The sequence below is a fragment of the Micromys minutus genome (assembly GCF_963924665.1).
Source record: "Micromys minutus genome assembly, chromosome: 2".
Classification (NCBI taxonomy): Eukaryota; Metazoa; Chordata; class Mammalia; order Rodentia; family Muridae; genus Micromys; species Micromys minutus.
The window spans coordinates 58,703,870-58,722,323 of record NC_137971.1 but is presented as its reverse complement, the minus strand read 5'-3'; the positions used below and the strand labels follow the sequence as shown (position 1 = coordinate 58,722,323).

At 49.3% G+C, this 18,454-nt stretch overlaps 3 protein-coding genes across 4 annotated transcripts; all 3 read left to right on the top strand.

Moving 5' to 3' along the window:
- The first annotated feature begins 2,834 nt into the window (after positions 1-2,834).
- Positions 2,835-5,768, top strand: LOC308416442 (5-hydroxyisourate hydrolase). The gene is made up of 4 exons (XM_080911438.1): positions 2,835-2,907; positions 3,271-3,410; positions 4,287-4,422; positions 5,261-5,768. The coding sequence occupies exons 1-4, from the start codon at positions 2,848-2,850 to the stop codon at positions 5,348-5,350; spliced, it is 426 nt and encodes a 141-aa protein (XP_080767564.1). The 5' UTR covers positions 2,835-2,847; the 3' UTR covers positions 5,351-5,768.
- A 6,874-nt stretch (positions 5,769-12,642) lies between these two features.
- On the top strand, positions 12,643-13,693 carry SCGB1C1 (secretoglobin family 1C member 1; the record flags this gene model as incomplete). The annotated part of the gene is made up of 3 exons (XM_080913226.1): positions 12,643-12,697; positions 13,117-13,316; positions 13,661-13,693. The coding sequence occupies 3 exons, from the start codon at positions 12,643-12,645 to the stop codon at positions 13,691-13,693; spliced, it is 288 nt and encodes a 95-aa protein (XP_080769352.1).
- Positions 13,694-15,355: 1,662 nt separating this feature from the next.
- On the top strand, positions 15,356-17,774 carry CIMAP1A (ciliary microtubule associated protein 1A; the record flags this gene model as incomplete). Of its 2 annotated transcripts, XM_080912232.1 has the most annotated exons (6): positions 15,356-15,464; positions 15,629-15,829; positions 16,208-16,309; positions 16,465-16,586; positions 17,213-17,353; positions 17,685-17,774. In XM_080912232.1, 6 exons carry the CDS (start codon positions 15,356-15,358, stop codon positions 17,772-17,774), a joined length of 765 nt encoding a protein of 254 aa, XP_080768358.1. The 2 variants fall into 2 exon arrangements, with proteins under 2 accessions (XP_080768358.1, XP_080768359.1); XM_080912233.1 differs by lacking the exon at positions 17,213-17,353.
- Between the last annotated feature and the right edge of the window lie 680 nt (positions 17,775-18,454).

Here is an 18,454-nt window from a genome sequence, read left to right as displayed (position 1 = left end):
ATCTGTAATAAATTGCTTAGTTACAAATGTATGTGAGTTCTTGAGAATAATTTGGGTTTTTTTTAATCCAATAACAAGTAAAACATTTGATCATGTGAGAATGTCTTAGTTAGGGTTTTACTGCTGTGAACAGACACCATGACCAAGACAAGTCTTACAAAGGACAACATTTAATTGGGGCTGGCTTATAGGTTCAGAGATTCAGTTTAGTATCATCAAGGCAGGAGCATGGCAGCATCCAGGGAGGCATGGTGCAGGAGGAGCTGGGAGTTCTACATCTTCATCTGAAGGCTGCTAGCAGAATACTGATTTCCATCAGCTGAGATGAAGGTCTTAAGCTCATGCCCACAGTGACACACCTCTAACACTTCCACTCCTTGGGCCAATTATATACAAACCATCACAGAGGGTATTGGGGAATATGTTTTTTCTTACATATACTCATTGTAATCGTCCACTTTAAGAAAAATAGAATGTAGCCACATTGTGATTTTTTATACTGCTTCAAAGATTTTGCTGGGATATATAAACTGTGAAAGAAAAAACAAAGTTGTTGGAGCTTTGCTGCATCCATCAAATGTGTGTGGGGGGTAAATGGTCAGAGCTTTGCTCTGCCTGCCAAATGTATATATGTGTATATATGTAAAGTTGTTGGAGTTTGTTGGAGCTTGCTTCATCCACCAAATGTGTGTGCATGTGTGTGTGCATGTATGTGTGATTTTTCCCTCATCCTTATCCCTGGCCCCCGAGGGTTTACTGCCAGCCCCAGGGAGTTTATCATTAGCCCCACTGAATTTTCTGATGGCCCCAGAAAAATCAAGCTTTGTTCCCTCAAAGAAAAGTCTGCTGAGTGACAATTCTACACACTACCTCAGTTACCTTGTCAGGTCTAAGGTGGTCATTGACCCTTCTAGGGAATATTCTAAGGATGGCTTCTTATCTCCTCTGGACAGCAGGAGTCGCGGAGATAGGACGACAGCTCTGGGGTCAATTCTTTTCTGCCACCTTGTAGGATCCTGGGATCAAAATTTAGTCATCAGACCCTCCAGCAAGAGCCTCCACCTGCTGAGTTACTTCAGCAGCCCACCTTTGTTTTTATACATCACATAATACCTTGAGAATGTGCTTCATATACTATACAACCCTAACACAGAGAAGTTAGGGTAAAGTCGCAGGGTTCAGACAGCCTTGCCCTCCCACCCAACTGTACCAAAAACGTGGAATGGGCAGAGGGTCTTTGCCTGGAATCTCAACCATACTAGAAGTGCTTACTACTCTATACCTTTGAGGAAACTGAAGCAAGGGCACATGACCCATCAGCGGTCAAGACCGGGAATCTTTCCTGCCCCCTTCAGCATGGCCTTATCAAATGTTAGCAGAAAGGCTAACCTGGGCCAACTAATGCCTCCATTTTTTCAAAAATTAATTCAGTGTTGTATGTGTGTTTGTCGGGGTGGGGTGCTCTTGCATGGAAATCAAATGAGATATCCAGTTGCAGTAGGAGTAGGTGTATCTTCTCTTATTGAGGCTAGACAAGGCAGCCCAGTTAGGGGAAAAAAGTTCCAAAGGAAGGCAGTCGAGTCAGAGACAGCCCTGATCCAGTTGTTCAGAGACCCACATGAAGACAAAGCTGCACATTAGTTACATATATGTAGGAGGCCTAGTTTCATGCCATGCATGCTCTTTGGGTGGCAGTTCCATCTCTGTGAGCCCCTTTAAGCACAGGTTAGTTGATTCTAGAGGTTTTCTTGTGGTGTCCTTAACTTCTCTGGCTCCTTTGGTCCTTCCTCCCTTTCTTTCACCACCACCAATTTCTGTTCTTTCTCCCAGTTCTCTCTCCCCCAATCCTCTTCACACTTCATCCCTCCTGTTCCCCTTCCCGTCCCCTATCCCACCAAGTTCCCTACCCCACCTCCTATGTCTATTTTATTCCCCACTTCTGAGTGAGATTCATCCATCCTCCCTTGTTCCCTCCTTGTTACTAGTTTTTTGGGTCTGAATTGTAGTGGGGTTATCCTGTGCTATCCACTTGTGAGTACATACCATGTGTGTCTTTCTGGTCTGGGTTACCTCACTCAGGATGATATTGTCTAGTTCCATCCATTTGCCTGCAAATTACATGATGTCATTGTTTTTAATAACTGAGCAATATTTCATTATGTAATTGCAACACATTTTCTTTATCCATTCTTCTGTTGAGGGACTTCCAGACTGTTTCCAGAAATGTGCAAATCAAAGATTTTATTTTTTATGTATATGAATACACTATAGCTGTCTTCAGACACACCAGAAGAGGGCATCGGATCCCATTACAGATGGTTGTGAGCCACCATGTAGTTGTTTGGAATTAAACTCAGGACCTCTGGAAGAGCAGTCAGTGCTCTTAACCTATGAGCAATCTCTCCAGCACCGGAAATGCAAATCAAAATGACTGAGCAGCCTCAGTGTTTTAACCACTGAATTATTTCCCTCTCCCTGACCCAGCAACCTAACCAATTTCCCACCAATCTTTGCAGTAGGTCCCACTAGCCCCACCTCTCAGAACTACCCCTCCCCTCAGCAACACTCCCTCCCCAGAATGGCCCTTCCATTCCTCCCCCACAGCATGCTCCCAACCCGGTCCATTCTTTTCCTTTAAATCAACACCCCTCAGGCCCAAAATCCGAGCAGGCAGCCAGAGCTCATCTGGAAGGAAAGGTGGCTTTCCCAGGGCTGTTCAAATAGGTGGCCCCAGGAGTTGGGGCGGGGCCTTGGGTGGAGCAGGTTCAGGATAACCTGAGAAGCTTGTTGAGGCTGGCAGGGTGACTACCGGTGGGAGTTGCACAAACCAGAGCTCCAGGGCAGAGCATGAGTTCCAGGACCGCCCCGCGGTTGATGACGCTCCAGAGACACCTAGGCTGGTCGCGGGTGAGGAGTTGGCTTGTCTGATACTTACAGAGCAAGGCGGGTGTGGGAGTTTGGGAGCAGGGTTGTTCCTAGGAGACATATAAGCCAGAGGCAGGCACGGGAGAGCTGAGTTCTGGGACACTAAAAGCCACTGGCCTCCTGATACTGAAGGGCTAATACAAGGGAGAGGGGGTAGTGTCCAGGCAGGGGCAAAGGAAGGCACAGGTCAGCTTTGTTTAGCACTTGGCACCCTATCCTGCAACTCAGCAGTTCAGCCTGCCTCTGGGCAGTAGAGCTCTTTGTTTTCCTCACAACTGGATCGAAGACACAGTTGGGCCTGTACACACTGGCGCCACGGTGATCACACTCGCTCTCTCTGCTTAGGCTGACAACATGGCTACGGAGAACAGTCCCCTGACTACCCATGTACTAGACACTGCCTCGGGGCTCCCTGCCCAAGGCCTCTGCCTCCGTTTGTCCCGCCTGGAGGCCCCCTGTCAGCAGTGGATGGAGCTGAGGACAAGGTAGGAGACAGTTTCTGGGTGCCACCCGGGGAAGGTCTTAGGCAGTGGTACTGAGGTGGAGTAGAAAGACCAGAACAACACTGAGTGGGGCTAGAAGGCAGGACTGACCATTGCCCTATTGATCCCTGAGCCTTGTTTTCCTCATCTGAGATAACAGGGATGGGGACAAAAAAGTTTTTTCACCAGATGTGGGACAACATCATGGAGTGTCTGAGACAGCTTTGTTAGGTCCTGTTCCCTGTCAGACTCAGCCCAGAGGCCTGCTGCGAGGGGAGCCAACTAGAGAGGATTGATAGAAAATAAAGACTCCAATCGCCTGTGCCTGACTGACAGCCAAGCACTTATTTCTCTTTATTCTTAATAGCTGTGAACTTGTAATAAACTTCCTTTACAGACAGAGGCTAAGATAATAAGACTGAGGTAAAACCCAAGACTCCACTCTGGTCCAATCCTCAGCCTCCGGCCCTGGCCATGCCCCCCCCCCCCCCCGCATGCTTTGTGGGGGACCTGTTTCAGGTTTAGCCAGCTGAAGCTGGTGGGTGTGTGGCCTCCAGAGCAGGTTCTATTTAAGGGAGGCAGGCTCACACATCTCCTCCCTCTGACCTGCCAGTGAGAACAGGGTGTGGCTTGTCCCCTCCTGGCTCAGTTGTTCAAAACCTGGCGAGGTTTTATCTTTTGCCTCTCTGCTTTATGATTTCCTAAATAGGCAGCGTGGTGATATCCTTAGGAACTGTCGTGATTCCCCCACCAGCACCCCGCCCCCATCTGCGCTCCTTCTGTGAGACTGTGGGAATCATCTGTAGATGTTGGCACGCAGATCAGAAGAGCTAGGGAGGGAGGTTTCTCAGCAACTCTCTCCATGCCGTGTCTTCATAGCTACACAAACCTGGATGGTCGCTGTCCTGGGCTCCTGACACAAAGCCAAATGAAGCCAGGTACCTATAAGCTGTCCTTCGACACAGAGCGCTACTGGAAAGAACGAGGTCAAGAGAGCTTTTACCCATATGTAGAGGTGAGTGCTGTGGGTGGGCAGAGCAGTTGGAACCTGACTCACTTTGGCCACAACCAGGTCCTGCAGCCAGGCCTCCTCCAGACCAGGGTCAGTGTGGCCCCACCTCTCCCAGAGTGGTAACGAGTGAATTCATCTCCTCTGTGCTCTTAGAAGGTGTCCAGGGGCATGAGGCACTGTGATACTTCATGAGGACACACTGAGATGCCCTGGATCAAGCGGGTAGGAGGGAGAGGCCAGGCTGAGGGTGTCTCTTCTTCCTTTGCAGACAGATGCTCATCTGAGCCCAGACCCAGGAACAGTGGGTGTGTTAGTAACTTGTACAGCCCCGACACAGCCTAAGGGAGAATTCTTTATTTGGTATCATTATTTCAGCCCATGATTGCTTGGCTCTGTGTACTCTCTATGGCAGTGGGTACATATGAAAGAGAGTTGTCACCTCATGGTGGACCAGCAGCAGGAAGGAGCACAAGACAAGACATGGGTCCCTAGAACTCTACTCAGAGACCATCCTACAGCTGGACCCACCTCCAAGTTTCAGTACCTACTAATGATGTCATCACATGATGGATCCAGTTAACCCCAAGAGTTTAACCAGTTTACTCAATCATATCAGAGCCCTCAGGATCAAATCACTTCCCCCAAAGCCCACCAACTAGCAACAGGACATCTCTTATTGGAGACACTATTCAAATGGTAACATCAGATCTTATTTAAGTGTCTCCCCCTGCTAAGTAGCCACCATGACACCTGACCTCCTGCTGTCTGGAAGGCTCAGGGGCTGTTGCAGGAAGGACTCCTCATCTTCATTGTCTTCAAGTGCCTTCTCTACTTCTCATAGGTTGTTTTCACTATTACAAAGGAGACCCAGAAGTTTCACGTACCTCTGCTGCTGAGCCCATGGTCCTACACCACCTACCGAGGGAGTTAGAGAGACATGCGACCTGAGGAATATCTGTCTCCCTGCTCCTTTCTCAGACTTGGCCACCCACACACATCATGGGCTTTGTCCTCATCAAAGGACATGAAGTTGCTGCTTGATGAAGAGGTTCTAGCTGCTCTCGAGTTTTATAGTGGGATGCTATGACTTGGATGTCAATAAAGAGAGTTCCAAACCTGCAAATCTGAATCTATCCCTGGGACAGGAACAATAAGCCAGAGCTTTGCTTCTGCTCCAAGTATCGTAATTTCTTTTCCTGTTGCCATGATAAAATACTCTGACAGAAGCAGTTTGAGAAAGAGGTGTTTTGTTTTCTGGGTTAGTTCAAGTTACAGTTCTTCGAGGTAGGGAAGTCACAGTAAAGAAAGGCTGAGGGAGCTGGTCACATTGTGGCTACAGTCAAGAAGCAGAGAGCAGTGCCAGGCAGTTGGTAGTTCATGCCTTTAAGGCTTGGGAGACAAAGGTAGGCAGATCTCTGAGTTCAAGGTCAGCCTGGTCTATAGAGCTAGTCTATAATATTTTAAGATAGCCAGGGCTGCACAGAGAAACCCTGTCTTGAAAAGCCAAAAAGGAAAAAGAGAGAAACAGAGAGAGGAAAAGGAGAAAGAGGAGGAAGAGAAGAAGAATACATTGCTAGTACTCAACTGCTTTCTCTTTAAGGCAGTTAGGATCCCCTGCCCAGGGACTTGACCTTCCCACAATTAATGTGTATTTCCACATCTATGAACATAAGCTAGCACTGGACAGGCATGCCCAGAGGCCCCCTCTCAGGTAATTCTAAATTCTGCCAAGTTGACAATGCTAACCATCACACCTGGTGACTGAAGAGGCCTCTGAGGAGAAGCAGCCGAGGTCACAGGTGAAATGCAAGTTGGGCATGGTACAGATGGGTTACAGGCCACCCATGAGGTCCTTCAAAGAGCAGAGCAGGAAGTTCTCCACTGACAGTGAGTCTTAGGTTTTACCTTCGGCCTATTATCTGAGCCTCTCTGTTAAGGAAGTTAATTACAAGTTCACAGCTATTAAGAATAAAGAAGAGAAATAAGTGCTTAGCTGCCAGTCAAGCACAAGGCGATTGGAGTCTATTTCTAGTCAGCTCCCCTCACAGCTGGCCCATTGGGCTGAGTCTGACAGGAAGTGGCTCCCTCCCCAAGGAAGCTGGGTTGCTGGTCAAGGCCAGGAAGAGCAGGCTGTTCCAGTTGTGTACCAGAGGAAAGTGTAAGGCTCGACCAGGAAGGATGGCTGGACAGAAAATGGCTGGAGTTACTGGAGCAGTCTATAGTTGATTTGAAATCTGTTGAGACAGACTACGGACAGAGGTAAAGTTATGGAGTTTAGAAAATATTTTTTATCTTGGATGTACATTTGAAACTGTTAAGTTTTGTGGTCCTGGTAGTTAGGAAGAGGAGTCCCAAAACCAAGGAAAGTGGGGGAGATTCCACCCTCTGGGATAAGCAATAGACAAGAAAGTTAGGCTGTTGATTGGCAGGAATCCTTATCTGGAGTCTATCTGAGAGTTTGTTAAAGGCACCAGGGAAATTTAGATTGACTATATAAGGTTAATTCGGAAGCATCTGTTATCTGACACCAGGGTATGGTTTGTGTTAGGGAGAACATAATGTGAAAGGTTTTTGTTATATCAGAATAGTCTTTTCTGGGGTACCCAAATCTGGTCTAAAAATGAGATATTTTAGGAACAGAGGCACTTGGCTAACGGTGAGAGGAAGCGTCTGTCACAGGTTTGGGGAGTTGGTGTGGAAAGGTTGAGAGAATTTGGCTTTGGCTCCCAAAGAAGGACTTGGCTGATCACAGGGACAAGTGGGCTGTACTTGGAATGGGACACCAGCAACAGAAGAATCATGGAGGAATGGCAGCTAACAGCGGGCTTTGAAGAGAGGCAAATAAAGTAGTGGGAGGCACAGGAGGAGGGTTGGTGAAGGTGAGGAGAGAGTTTGTTGAATGACCTTGACAAGAATTTCTTTGGAAATAAGGTTCTGAAATCACTTCAGCTTTCTCTGCTTCCTCCTGTGGTCAACACACTTCCCAAGGAGATCTTTGAAAGAAAGGGTGCTGAGTTTACAGTTAACAAAGGGGTGTTTCTCCCTTGGAAATGCCCAATACATGGACTCTAAGGAGTACTTTCTCTCCTTCCTTAGTAAATCTATGTTAAATCTGCTCAAAAAGTTATCAAAACAGATTTTTCAGTATTTTACATAAAATGTCTTTTACAATCTTTCTATCAAGTAGGGTTCAGGTTGCTGAGACGAAACAACAAACAAAGCTCATACAGCCATGGAAACCTGTGCTGACCCTGAAAGTATTAAATACTGGTTAATCCAGCCTGATGGTGGTGGCATTCACCTTTAATATCAGCACTTGAGAGGCAGAGGCAGGCAGATCTCTATGAGTCAAGGGCAACCTGGTCTACAGAGTGAGTTCCATGACAGCTAAGGCTATACAAGAGAAACCCAATGTCAATTGCTCCCCACTTCCAAAAAAATAAATAAATAAAGCAAACAATCACTAAAAGAAACTGAGTAATCCATAACATAGAAACTAGTTTGAGCTAATGCCATAGCTCAACTACCAAGACCACCTACTCACAGAACCCTAGCAAACCTTTCCCATAACATGTCCATTCCTACCATCTATGTTTCTTGAATAGGATGTTGACTTAAAATTAATTTGCTTTCAATTTCATTGCCACTGAAATAGGTAGCTCTGAGGTGTGTGGTCCTGTGCAGAATTCCATTCCCAAGAGGCGTGATTTGAAGCTTAGCCTTGTGCTGTTTTCTTTTGGCATAGCCACTGTGGAGTGAATCTTAAGCTCTAAGTCAGTGGACTGTCTGTCTCCTTCATTCTAACAGTGCACTATTATGAATATGGCCCCAGCCGGTCAGAACCGTGTGCCTGTACATGTGCCTGTATGTGTACCAGAACGGAGCCGCTGTGGTAATAACAAGGCTGGCTGTAAACAACAGCAGTGTCATTTGAGGTGTGCTGGTTGCCAGAGAAGTTCTGTCAAGACTTGTTACATGAACTTTTCCTACACCCACGCACCCCAGATGGAGTACCAATGACAGACCAAAGTACAGTTCCACACAAGTTCAACTTAGCAATCCAGGGAGTTTACTGGGCCTACATACAGGGTGAGGAGTCACTTACTGGAGTGTGGGTGACTCAAACGGTTGTTTAGTCAACAAGGCACTGCCCACCATGGGTCCTGGCATACCCAAAGCTGAATAGATGGAGTCCCCTCTGGTTCCTCTTCCACTCTATGTATTCTAACACAAGACCATATGTAATTAGGACAGACAGCTGGCAGGGAAGTTCAGAAGGAGTAGCCGAGATCTCAGGTGAGGGTTTGAAGACCCTCACTCTTTTCTTTTTATGAGGGACCATCAACAGGACCAACCCATGAGTCAGTGGGCTCAGAAGACAGCAGCTATGACTATTCACCTGTGTTGGGGCTTTTTCAGAACACATGTGTTCTAGTTAGCTTTCTATTGCTGTTCTAACACACAATGACCAGAATTATGTAAGCCACTTTGGCTTACATTTCTACATCACAGTCCATCACTGAGGCAAATTGGGGCAGAGGCCATGAAAAAATGCCACTCACTGCCTTGTTCCTCGTGGCTTGCTCAGCCTGATTTCTTATACCACCAAGGACCAGTTGGCTAGGGGTGGTCCTGCCTACAGAGGATTGATACTTCTCCCATCAATCAGCGATCAAGAAAATACCCCACAGGCTTTCCTATAGGCCAATCTGATAGAGGCAACTCTTCAACTGGGATACCCTCTTCTCAGATACATTTAGGCTTGTTGACAAAGGCCAACCAGAACAAGACAGTATCAGAGGTGGATGGCATAGGTCAGGGAGTAACTGTGACGATGATACAAGAAATACACGTGTCTGGACATGAAGTGGGCCAGGAAGTGCAATCCCAAACAACTGCAGAGCTCAGGTACTCGAAGGCGGGAGGCTGGATGATCAGAGGGTGTTTAAGATGGAATTTGAGAGTTTACTGCTACAAACATTGCCCATGACTATAAGACTACCTTGAAGTGGCATCAGAAGACATAGAGGGCAAGATCATATAGGGGAGAGGACAAGGGACAAGAGCTCAGGGTATGAGGTTGCTACAATGAGACAGGAGGAGTAAACAGGGGCAGGCAGCATGGAGATTCCCAAATGCTTATCTCAGGCTAGCCTGTAGAGTAGTGTCAGCATGGAGATTCCCAAGTGCTTATCCCAGGCTAGCCTGTAGAGTAGTGTCAGCCAGCCTATGCTGCTGAGCATCTACAGAATGTAAGAGGAACACCTACTAACTGGATACCACCAAGGGGCCGCTTGTTCCACATGGAAGCCCAGTGGCAGACGATGTGAAGAGACAGAAGCCAAGACAGAGAGTCTTTACAAGAGCAGTTTTATGACATAATTTGCTGGGGGGTGGAGAAGCGTCTCAAAACAGGTGTCCAGGCCATGCCCCTGGAGATGCTACTTGCAGGAGTTAGCTCTCTTTTTCCATCATCTGAGTTCTGAAAATCAAACTCAGGTTGCCATGACTGGTGTCAAGCCCCCTTATTCACTAATGTCGTGGTCCAGCCTTGGCAAGGATCAGAGTTCTCACCTGGAAGCAGAATATCTGGAAGGCGCATAATAAATAAAAACAGACTACTTTTCGGGTACAAACTGACAGGCAATTTTTCAAGACTTAAAGTTACTGTCTTCTCTCTCTCTCTCCCTCTCTTTCTCCCTCCCTCCCTCCCTCCTTCCTTCCCTCTCTCTCTCCCTCTCTTCCTCTCTCTCTCCCTCCCTCCCTCCCTCCTTCCTTCCCTCTCTCTCTCCCTCTCTTCCTCTCTCTCTCCCTCCCTCCCTCCCTCCCTCCTTCCTTCCCTCTCTCTCTCCCTCTCTTCCTCTCTCTCTCCCTCCCTCCCTCCCTCCTTCCTTCCCTCTCTCTCTCCCTCTCTTCCTCTCTCACTTGCTCACAGCTTGAAGCTGCACACACTCTGCATTCTCCTGTGCTCTGCTTTTCTCCTGTGGGCTCTTCTTTTCTTGAACTCCCACACTCCTACACGCTTCTATGCATTCCCCTTTCACTCACACACACACACACACCACAGGCACTCACACACACCCTTCTCCTCACACACTCTCACATTCAGCTCACGCACACCTCACTCGTTCTCTCACCTTTGTCTTGCCCCAGTCTTTCACTGATACTTTAAAAGTAGAAAAAAAGACATTGTATAATCGTTGCCAAATCAAATTAGAAAAACACAACCACATCCCACAAAGAATTAAGAGTTACAATTGTTGCCCAAAGTTTCAAGCTTCCCCTATTCCCAAGCCTGTGGCCAAAATAATTGCAAATTTATCATTATATAAACATTAACTTTTGACTTATTATACTTCAGAGCTCTGAGGTCACCTACTTGCATTTTCCTAATGATAAGACGCTCTAATGATAAATGACATGGGCAAATCTGCCAGGCAGTAGCCAGAGAGAATCAAGTTAATCCTTAACTCAGTAGTTCCGCTGCTTTCTGCTTCTGCACATTGCACACAATGACTCTCCTAAGAGTCCCAGTGTTTTGACTTAGTTTTACTAGTGTACATTTTTATGTATTCTATACTTTCTTATCCAGGAACCACTCTCAAATGTTGTGCAAAACTTATTCCACAACTTCAATAACTTCTACTTTTCTCGAGGTCCCAGTGTTGGATCTATTTCATTTTCTACTAGCTTCTTCAAACTTCTTTGCAAGTCAAGCATTAATCTGGAACTACCATTGTGCAGTTATTACATTGTTTCCCAGATGAGAGCACACAGCTTGCACCTGGGCCATTGGGACTGTGCTGTGCTGAGCCCCTGTGCCTCAGTTTTTAATTGTTTAAGAATCATTACGTCTAGGAACATCTAGTTCCACAGAATTCACTTAGAATAATTATGCACACCAAGGCCAGCTGAAAAGCAGGCACCCACAAATGAAATCTACACAGCCATTGTCCAGGGCTAAAGTAGGAGAAATGGGAACAACTATGTTTTACAAAGAGCTGCTGCAGGCTTCTGAGATGTCTCCATCCAGGCCTACTGCAGGCGGCCCCTTATTTCAGATGGCACGTCCCCTGGAGGAATGTGTCTCGTGCTTCTCAGGGTCCCAGATGCTAAGGAGCTGCCGCAGGCTACTGAAATGTCTCCATCCCCGCCTACTACTGGCAGTTCCTGTCCTAGTATGCTGTCCCCAGCACACTAAGCCATCTATGTAGCCCCCAGAGCCAGAATTTAAAGACCACCCAAGGTGAGCGCCACAGCACTTGGGAGGCTGATCTGCTCTCCACTGACTGTGGTGACAGATACTGCATCGCACACTGCTCCCACACTCTAGACTCACGCACATAGACAAGTTCCGTCACTATTGATTAGTATCATGCTAATGAAGGAGGTTAGCAACTATTCCTTATAAGCAGGAGTCTAAGAAGGCAAGAACTCCAGACACTGGAACAGTATTTGAAGGGCACAGAGCACGGCTCGGGGCTTATGCCAGGCAGAGAATACGAAAGGCTAAGTACAACCAAAGACAGGGTGGGGTGATGAAGGCATCATGATGCCCTGCTCAGACACAGGATAGTGAGGCCCACTCTGACAGTGGGCAGAGGGAGACTTCTGCTTTGCTGAATTCCAGGCTGATCTGCAACCAGCACCATGTGAGAAAGGCCATCAAGCCACCAGGTGGCAGCAGAGGATAGGACAACATGCAGCTGCACCTCTCAGGCCACCAACCTCAAGGGAACACTGCCTCCAAACTTCAGGCCTCCCGTGGCTCTGCGTCCTCCACCCTGAGGCCCCCACCCCTCTGACCTCACTGTCCCAGGATCCTCTCCCACCTGTAGTAGTAGGGTGGCCTCAGCCTGAGCACAGAGCAGGACAGGCAGCTCATTAAGCAGAAGTGGGGGTCCCAACCACAAAGATCTAGACCCATGCCAGAAGCTGTCATGGCACCATGGAGACCACGCATGAGCTTTGGTGCTTCTCCCTGCTAAATAGCAGTCGGTTTACCCAGACCGGAATTTATTCCACTTACCCCAACATGTTTGCCAACAGCCCCCTTATGATCCACTCAAGTTTGGCACTTCTTGGCACCTGGTGGAGCACAGTGACATGCCTGGCCCAGTTGACCTGCCAGGTCCTGAGAGGTATTCCCCGCCCCTGGGCAAGATGCCACCTTCTACAGCATAAAAGCCTAGTATCCCCCAAGCTGTTCTTGTGACAGTCATCATGAAAGGGAGCAGTGCTCTTCTGCTGGTGGCTCTAACCCTGCTCTGCATCTGTGGTAAGTCTGGGCCTTATTTCTAGTACTTTCGGTAGGTAAGGGGCCCTAAGAGGCTAAAATCCTGGGATCAGGTGGACAATGCCTAACTGTGTCACAGACCCCCAAACCCAGAGTGCAGGGAATCTGCTGACGCCAGTCCTATCCCAACCCACCTGATCTAACACTAACCAACCACCAAGGCCAGTGCTGCCCACCCTGGCTCAATCCAACCTGACCTAGCCCTCTGAATCCAGTTAGCCCAGGGGGAAAAAAATCCCCCTTTTCTTCCCTGGTGTGGTCAGGAAGTCGGAGGGGAAACCATAGCAGCTCCCACTAGTGGTGATGAGGAAGTGATCTGCAGAAGGTTGCCCTGGGAGTGAGAAGACAAAGGACAGGAGATCAAGTCCCTCCCTTGGCATTGTATCCCCTTTGCAACACAGGGCTGGCTAGAGCAGAGGATGACAATGAGTTTTTCATGGAATTCCTGCAAACACTCCTGGTGGGAACCCCAGAAGAGCTCTATGAAGGGCCCCTGGGCAAGTACAATGTCAATGACATGGCCAAGGCAGCGCTGAATGAGCTCAAGTCCTGCATTGACGAACTGCAGCCTGTGCATAAGGAGCAACTGGTCAAGCTGCTGGTAATTGGGCTGGGACTCCCATCCCCAAATGTCTGCAGTTCTTCCAAGATCCACCCATGCATGGTACCTGATCACCAGTCCTCCCCATCCCTAGATCTCCTTCAGCAAGCAGAGGTGGAGAGACGTTTCCAGTGTCTTAGAACTGCTTCCCCACCCCCAAGAACTATGTCCCACTTAGGCAGTGCATGTGCACACAACCCCTTCCCAAGGTCCTAGGAGGGGTAGACTACAGTGTGCAGGAACCTGTCTACTCCACTGGTGTGCACAGCATTTTCTGCCATTGGGACTGGAGGCTCTGGTTCTTAGTTACCAGCTCTCCTGGTCCCCACACATTTCTCTTTCAGGTGCAAGTGCTAGATGCTCAAGAGGACACATAAGCAGAACTGAAACATGGCTTGACTTCCATGAGTAACAGGACCAGCCGTACAAGCAACCACACATGTGCTAAGACCACTGCTTCTTCACGAGTAAATTCACCCTCGAACTGTTAAACAATCAATAAAGCCTAATGCAGCCCATGCACTGGCCTCTCTCTCTCTCCATGCAACACAGGGACACACACAAAAAAGTCCTATCAAGGGCACCCTGAGAGATACCCCAAAAGCTACAAACTCATATGAGAGTCACCTTCTAGAAGCAATGTGTGAGAGTGGCCTCGGGACATCACATGAACACAGGGGAGTGATCTAGGAAGACGAGGCCTACAGCGGCAGGATAAAGGAGCCTAACGCAGAAAGGCAGGCAGACAGGGTTTTTGCATAAAAAACAAGCAAGAGCACACCCTAGCAAAGAGAGTCTTGTCTGAGCCAGAACCTAAGAGCCAGATCCTCACTGAGGTCAAGAATGGAAACCCTGACTGCTCACAAGGACACCTGGGTGCCTGAGAGGTGGGCTTTGCCAGTGGGGAAACTGAGACGACAGAGAGCTCTGAGGAGCTGTAGGGAGAAAGCAACCTCTCTGGGTATGCCCACCACAATCAACCCAGTCTCCAACCTAAGCCTGGCACTCCAAGATTCCCAATAGTCAGAAAGCCCTGCCCCCAGTTTCCCCAAATCAGTGGATTGTACTGGGCCAAAGCTAAAAAGAAACCTGCAACCTCACTGTCTCTACATCTGTTCCAGCCACCACAAAGAGTTAAAGAACCTGGAGAGTAAGGGGGTCCCTGGAGAAGTCGGGATGGCCTCTGGAAGGAGTTCCCTGGAGAGAGCAGGAGCTCCCTGGAGACTCCCTGAAGATGTAGGAGGTCCTGAAGAGGCATGTGGTCGCTAGAGATGTGCATAACCCTTAAAGGAGAGGTCCACGGAGAGGGGGGTTCCCTGGAGAGGGCTAGTTCTCCAAAAACAGGGTCTCTGGAAAGGGTGAGGTCTAAAGAGAGGCCTTGGGCAGAGGTCATTGTCTTCATCACACACACTAGGATCTAGAACTCCTTGTGGGACAGAGCCACATTCTAGAGCTCAGGGGCAAGGAACCCTCCCCAATTCTCAAAACTGGGGGAGAAAGGAAAGCTTTCTCTCCATGCTTCTTTTTAAGGAATTGCCTGGCACAGACATCAGGGGGACAGGCCACCGGTGAGGAGACTGGGTCCTAAGCTGCTTTAAGCCCATTCCTGCACAGAGGAGGTGAGGCCTCCCTATTTGCCCCCCTCCTGCCCATGACACAGCTCAGCCAAGAAGCTCTGGACCTTTGCCAGCCAGCTCTTTGGAAAGTTGCACCCAGGGTTCTTTGGCCAGCCCAAGCTCACTCAGAGCCAAAAGAATAATCAGTGCAGGGCCAGAGCAAGCAGCTCCTCTGGGCCTGTCCTGAAGTCATGACTCCCACCCATATCCTGGAGCTGGGTAGGGGTGAGCTCACCACACCAAATGGGGAGCTCCTTTGTTTGTAATAGCTTGAGACTCCCATATCCTTACTGGGCAAGGATTGGGTCTGCAAGATGCAGTATCAGCAGTACCAGGGATGGGAACATGAGGGCCAGGAATGAGATGTAACAGGGAGGGCATTCCAGCACCTGGTCACCCTCTTGTCCATGGACAGAGCCAGTCATGGCAGAGGAGGTATGGGTGGGCACCTGGAGGCCCCATCGCCCCCGGGGGCCCATCATGGCCCTCTACAGCAGTCCTGGACCCAAGTACCTGATTCCACCCACCACGGGTAAGATTGCCTAAGGCTGGGGGGCAGTGGGGGAGAGCTTGTTGGGAACAGGGGAAGAAGCCAGGATTGGTGTGGCCTGGGATGGATCTGGGCTCAATCCTTGACTCTCATTGGAGAGAAGGATGTCTGGCTCCAGCAGCAGCCCTGAGCCCCTGTGCCCACAGGCTTTGTGAAGCACACACCCACAAAACTTCGAGCACCGGCCTACAGCTTCCGTGGGGCCCCCATGCTCTTGGCGGAGAACTGCTCCCCAGGGCCCCGCTACAGTGTGAACCCCAGGATCCTGAGGACTGGCAAGGACCTTGGCCCTGCCTACTCCATCCTGGGGCGCTACCATTCCAAGACCTTGCTGACCCCTGGCCCGGGTGAGTGAACCCTGCCTTCTGTTCCACACTCTAACACCCATGTCCAGACATGTGAAAGCCAGATAGTCTCATTTCTCCTGCTTCTGGGAACAGACACTGTCAGGCCTGAACAGCAGAGCCTGAAGCCCACCAATCCTCCTCTATGGAGTCCAGAGACAAGGCCCACACCAGATCTCATGGTCACTGCTTCAAAACAGCCCTAGAGCCAGTATTTCTACTGTGCACATCCCTGACCAAATCTGTTCAACTACAATGCTGCGGTCTAGAAGCCTTGTGTCTTAACTGTTGGGACATCCTTCGTGGGTATCCAAGTGTTGGGGGGGTGGGATGCAGAACCCCAAATGCTTGTTGTTCCTGCACACCCTCCCTCCTCTCCAGGTGATTACTTTCCAGAGAAATCTACCAAGCATGTGTTCGACTCAGCACCCAGCCATTCCATTTCTGCCCGGACTAAGACCTTCCGAGTGGACAGCACTCCAGGTCTGCTGCAGCCCAGTCAACTAATTAATGGAAGAGAGTTGGGGTCCCAGCAGGGGTGGAGGAAGGATGGCCCAACAGAGAACTTCAAAAGGAAGAGGGTATCCCAGAAAGGAGGTAGTGGGCCTATCCCAGCCTGAGGCTCACATCACCCACAGGCCCTGCCGCATATATGTTGCCTGTGGTGATGGGGCCCCACACGGTGGGCAAGGTCTCCCAGCCCTCCTTCTCCATCAAGGGCCGCAGCAAGCTGGGCAGCTTCAGTGACGACCTACACAAGGCAAGGGTCACCCCAGCTGAGTACAAAGCCTGGCCCCAGAGACCTTTCTGACCCTCTTCCCCAAGACCCACGAATCCCCAGCCTACAACTGCCCTGTTGAAGCTCTTGAGTCCCCTTCACCTCTGATGCCTTCCATATGGCTAGGCTACAGGTGGTGGGGAGGTGCTAAGGGACCAACTTTGGGAGATGTGATAATACTGAGAACAAGTTAAGGTATGTGGGTACTGCCTGGAGAGGAAAACACTAATTTTAGACAGGGAAGAAATTTCTGCCCATATTAACAGTTAGTGCAAAGCCCCTGTAGTGGGCATGTAACACCCAGGAGTACTACAGGAGTATGTTGACCTCAGCAGTCCCTGGCCTCTGCCCTCAAGGCCAAGAGAATAGTGTCCTAACAGGGAGAGGGCCTTGCACATACCCATGAGGTATGGACACAAGACTGGCACACTGAGAATGCACTGCGACAGTGAGACTGAGAGTGACAGTAACACCCTAACCCGTTAACCCATAGCTGACGGGCAGTTTAAAAATGCCTTTGGTGAATCAAGGTCCCAAACCTAACCCTACGCTCTGGGGCCCTATGCCCTGGGAAAGCCAAGCCTGTCTGAGACCTCTTCATCGTCCAGACTCCGGGTCCTGCAGCATACCGTCAGACTGAGGTTCAAGTGACCAAGTTCAAGGCTCCACAGTACACCATGGCTGCCCGTGTGGAGCCCCCCGGGGACAAGACCCTGAAGCCAGGACCAGGAGCCCACAGCCCCGAGAAGGTCCAGGAACTAGAGGGGTCACATAAGGGTCAGGGGAAATGATCCTGTATGTACAGGAAGAGCCTACACTCTGCTCTTGCGGGGGGGGGGGGGGTGATGCACCCTTAGAATCTTGTACGTTTGCAGCAGTGACTCTGATGGTAACCTTTCAGTTGTAGAAAACCTGAGCTGTAACCTCATCCCCAAGGACTTGCCCACTGTCCCTAGTAACAGGGGTACCAAACACAGCATGCCCATTACACTGGCAACCTTGAACCCAAGTGCGGGAGGGACTGAGCCCATCACTCCAGCCCCAGGCGGAGAATGCTCCTCACAGTCCTCCTCCTCCTAGGTGACCTTGACCAAGCCCTGTGCCCCGGTTGTCACCTTTGGTATCAAGCATTCTGACTACATGACACCCCTGGTTGTCGATGCGGAATAGCCCCTGCTCTCCATCCCATCTGTGACTTCCATCCTCCCACAGAAATGTGCTGGGCTGGCAGTGGACTGGGCACTTCACCAATGGGGTCTGCTGCCAGCCTGGCCCTGCACTACAGGGCACACTAGTTTGGACGGTTTTGACAAATTATTTTTTTCTATGCTATCTCTTGTTTGTTAATCTTGTTTCTTGCCATGTCCAAATTATTAAATAAACCACAGATTGCATTTCACAAAGCCTGTTTAGACTATCTTGGCTTCCTCACCTAGAGGTCCTACAAAGAAATTAGAACTGGAGGCTCAGAGCTCCACCTGATATGTGGGCTTTCCTTCACAGGAATCCAGAAGAGCTTGAAAATGGGATACAACTAAAGTGCTGACTGATGCCGCGCACGCATATGTGTGTGTGTGTGTGTGTGTGTGTGTGTGTGTGTGTGTGTGTGTGTGTGTAAGTACAAACCTCAGGGAGCTCGTTTCCATCATAGCCTGTGGGATAATGTGTGTAAGAAAGTTGGATCTCAGCTGGGCCTGAGGACAGTGTCTGCAGAGGTTCTCAGGGTCTCAGGCCCAACTTCAGGGAACAGATTCAGTATGGCCTTGACTTTGCAGCAGGTCAGTGCAAAACAAGTGGTATTATTACTTTCACAAGCCTTCGAGTCCCAGTCAACTTGCCCTTAATCCCTC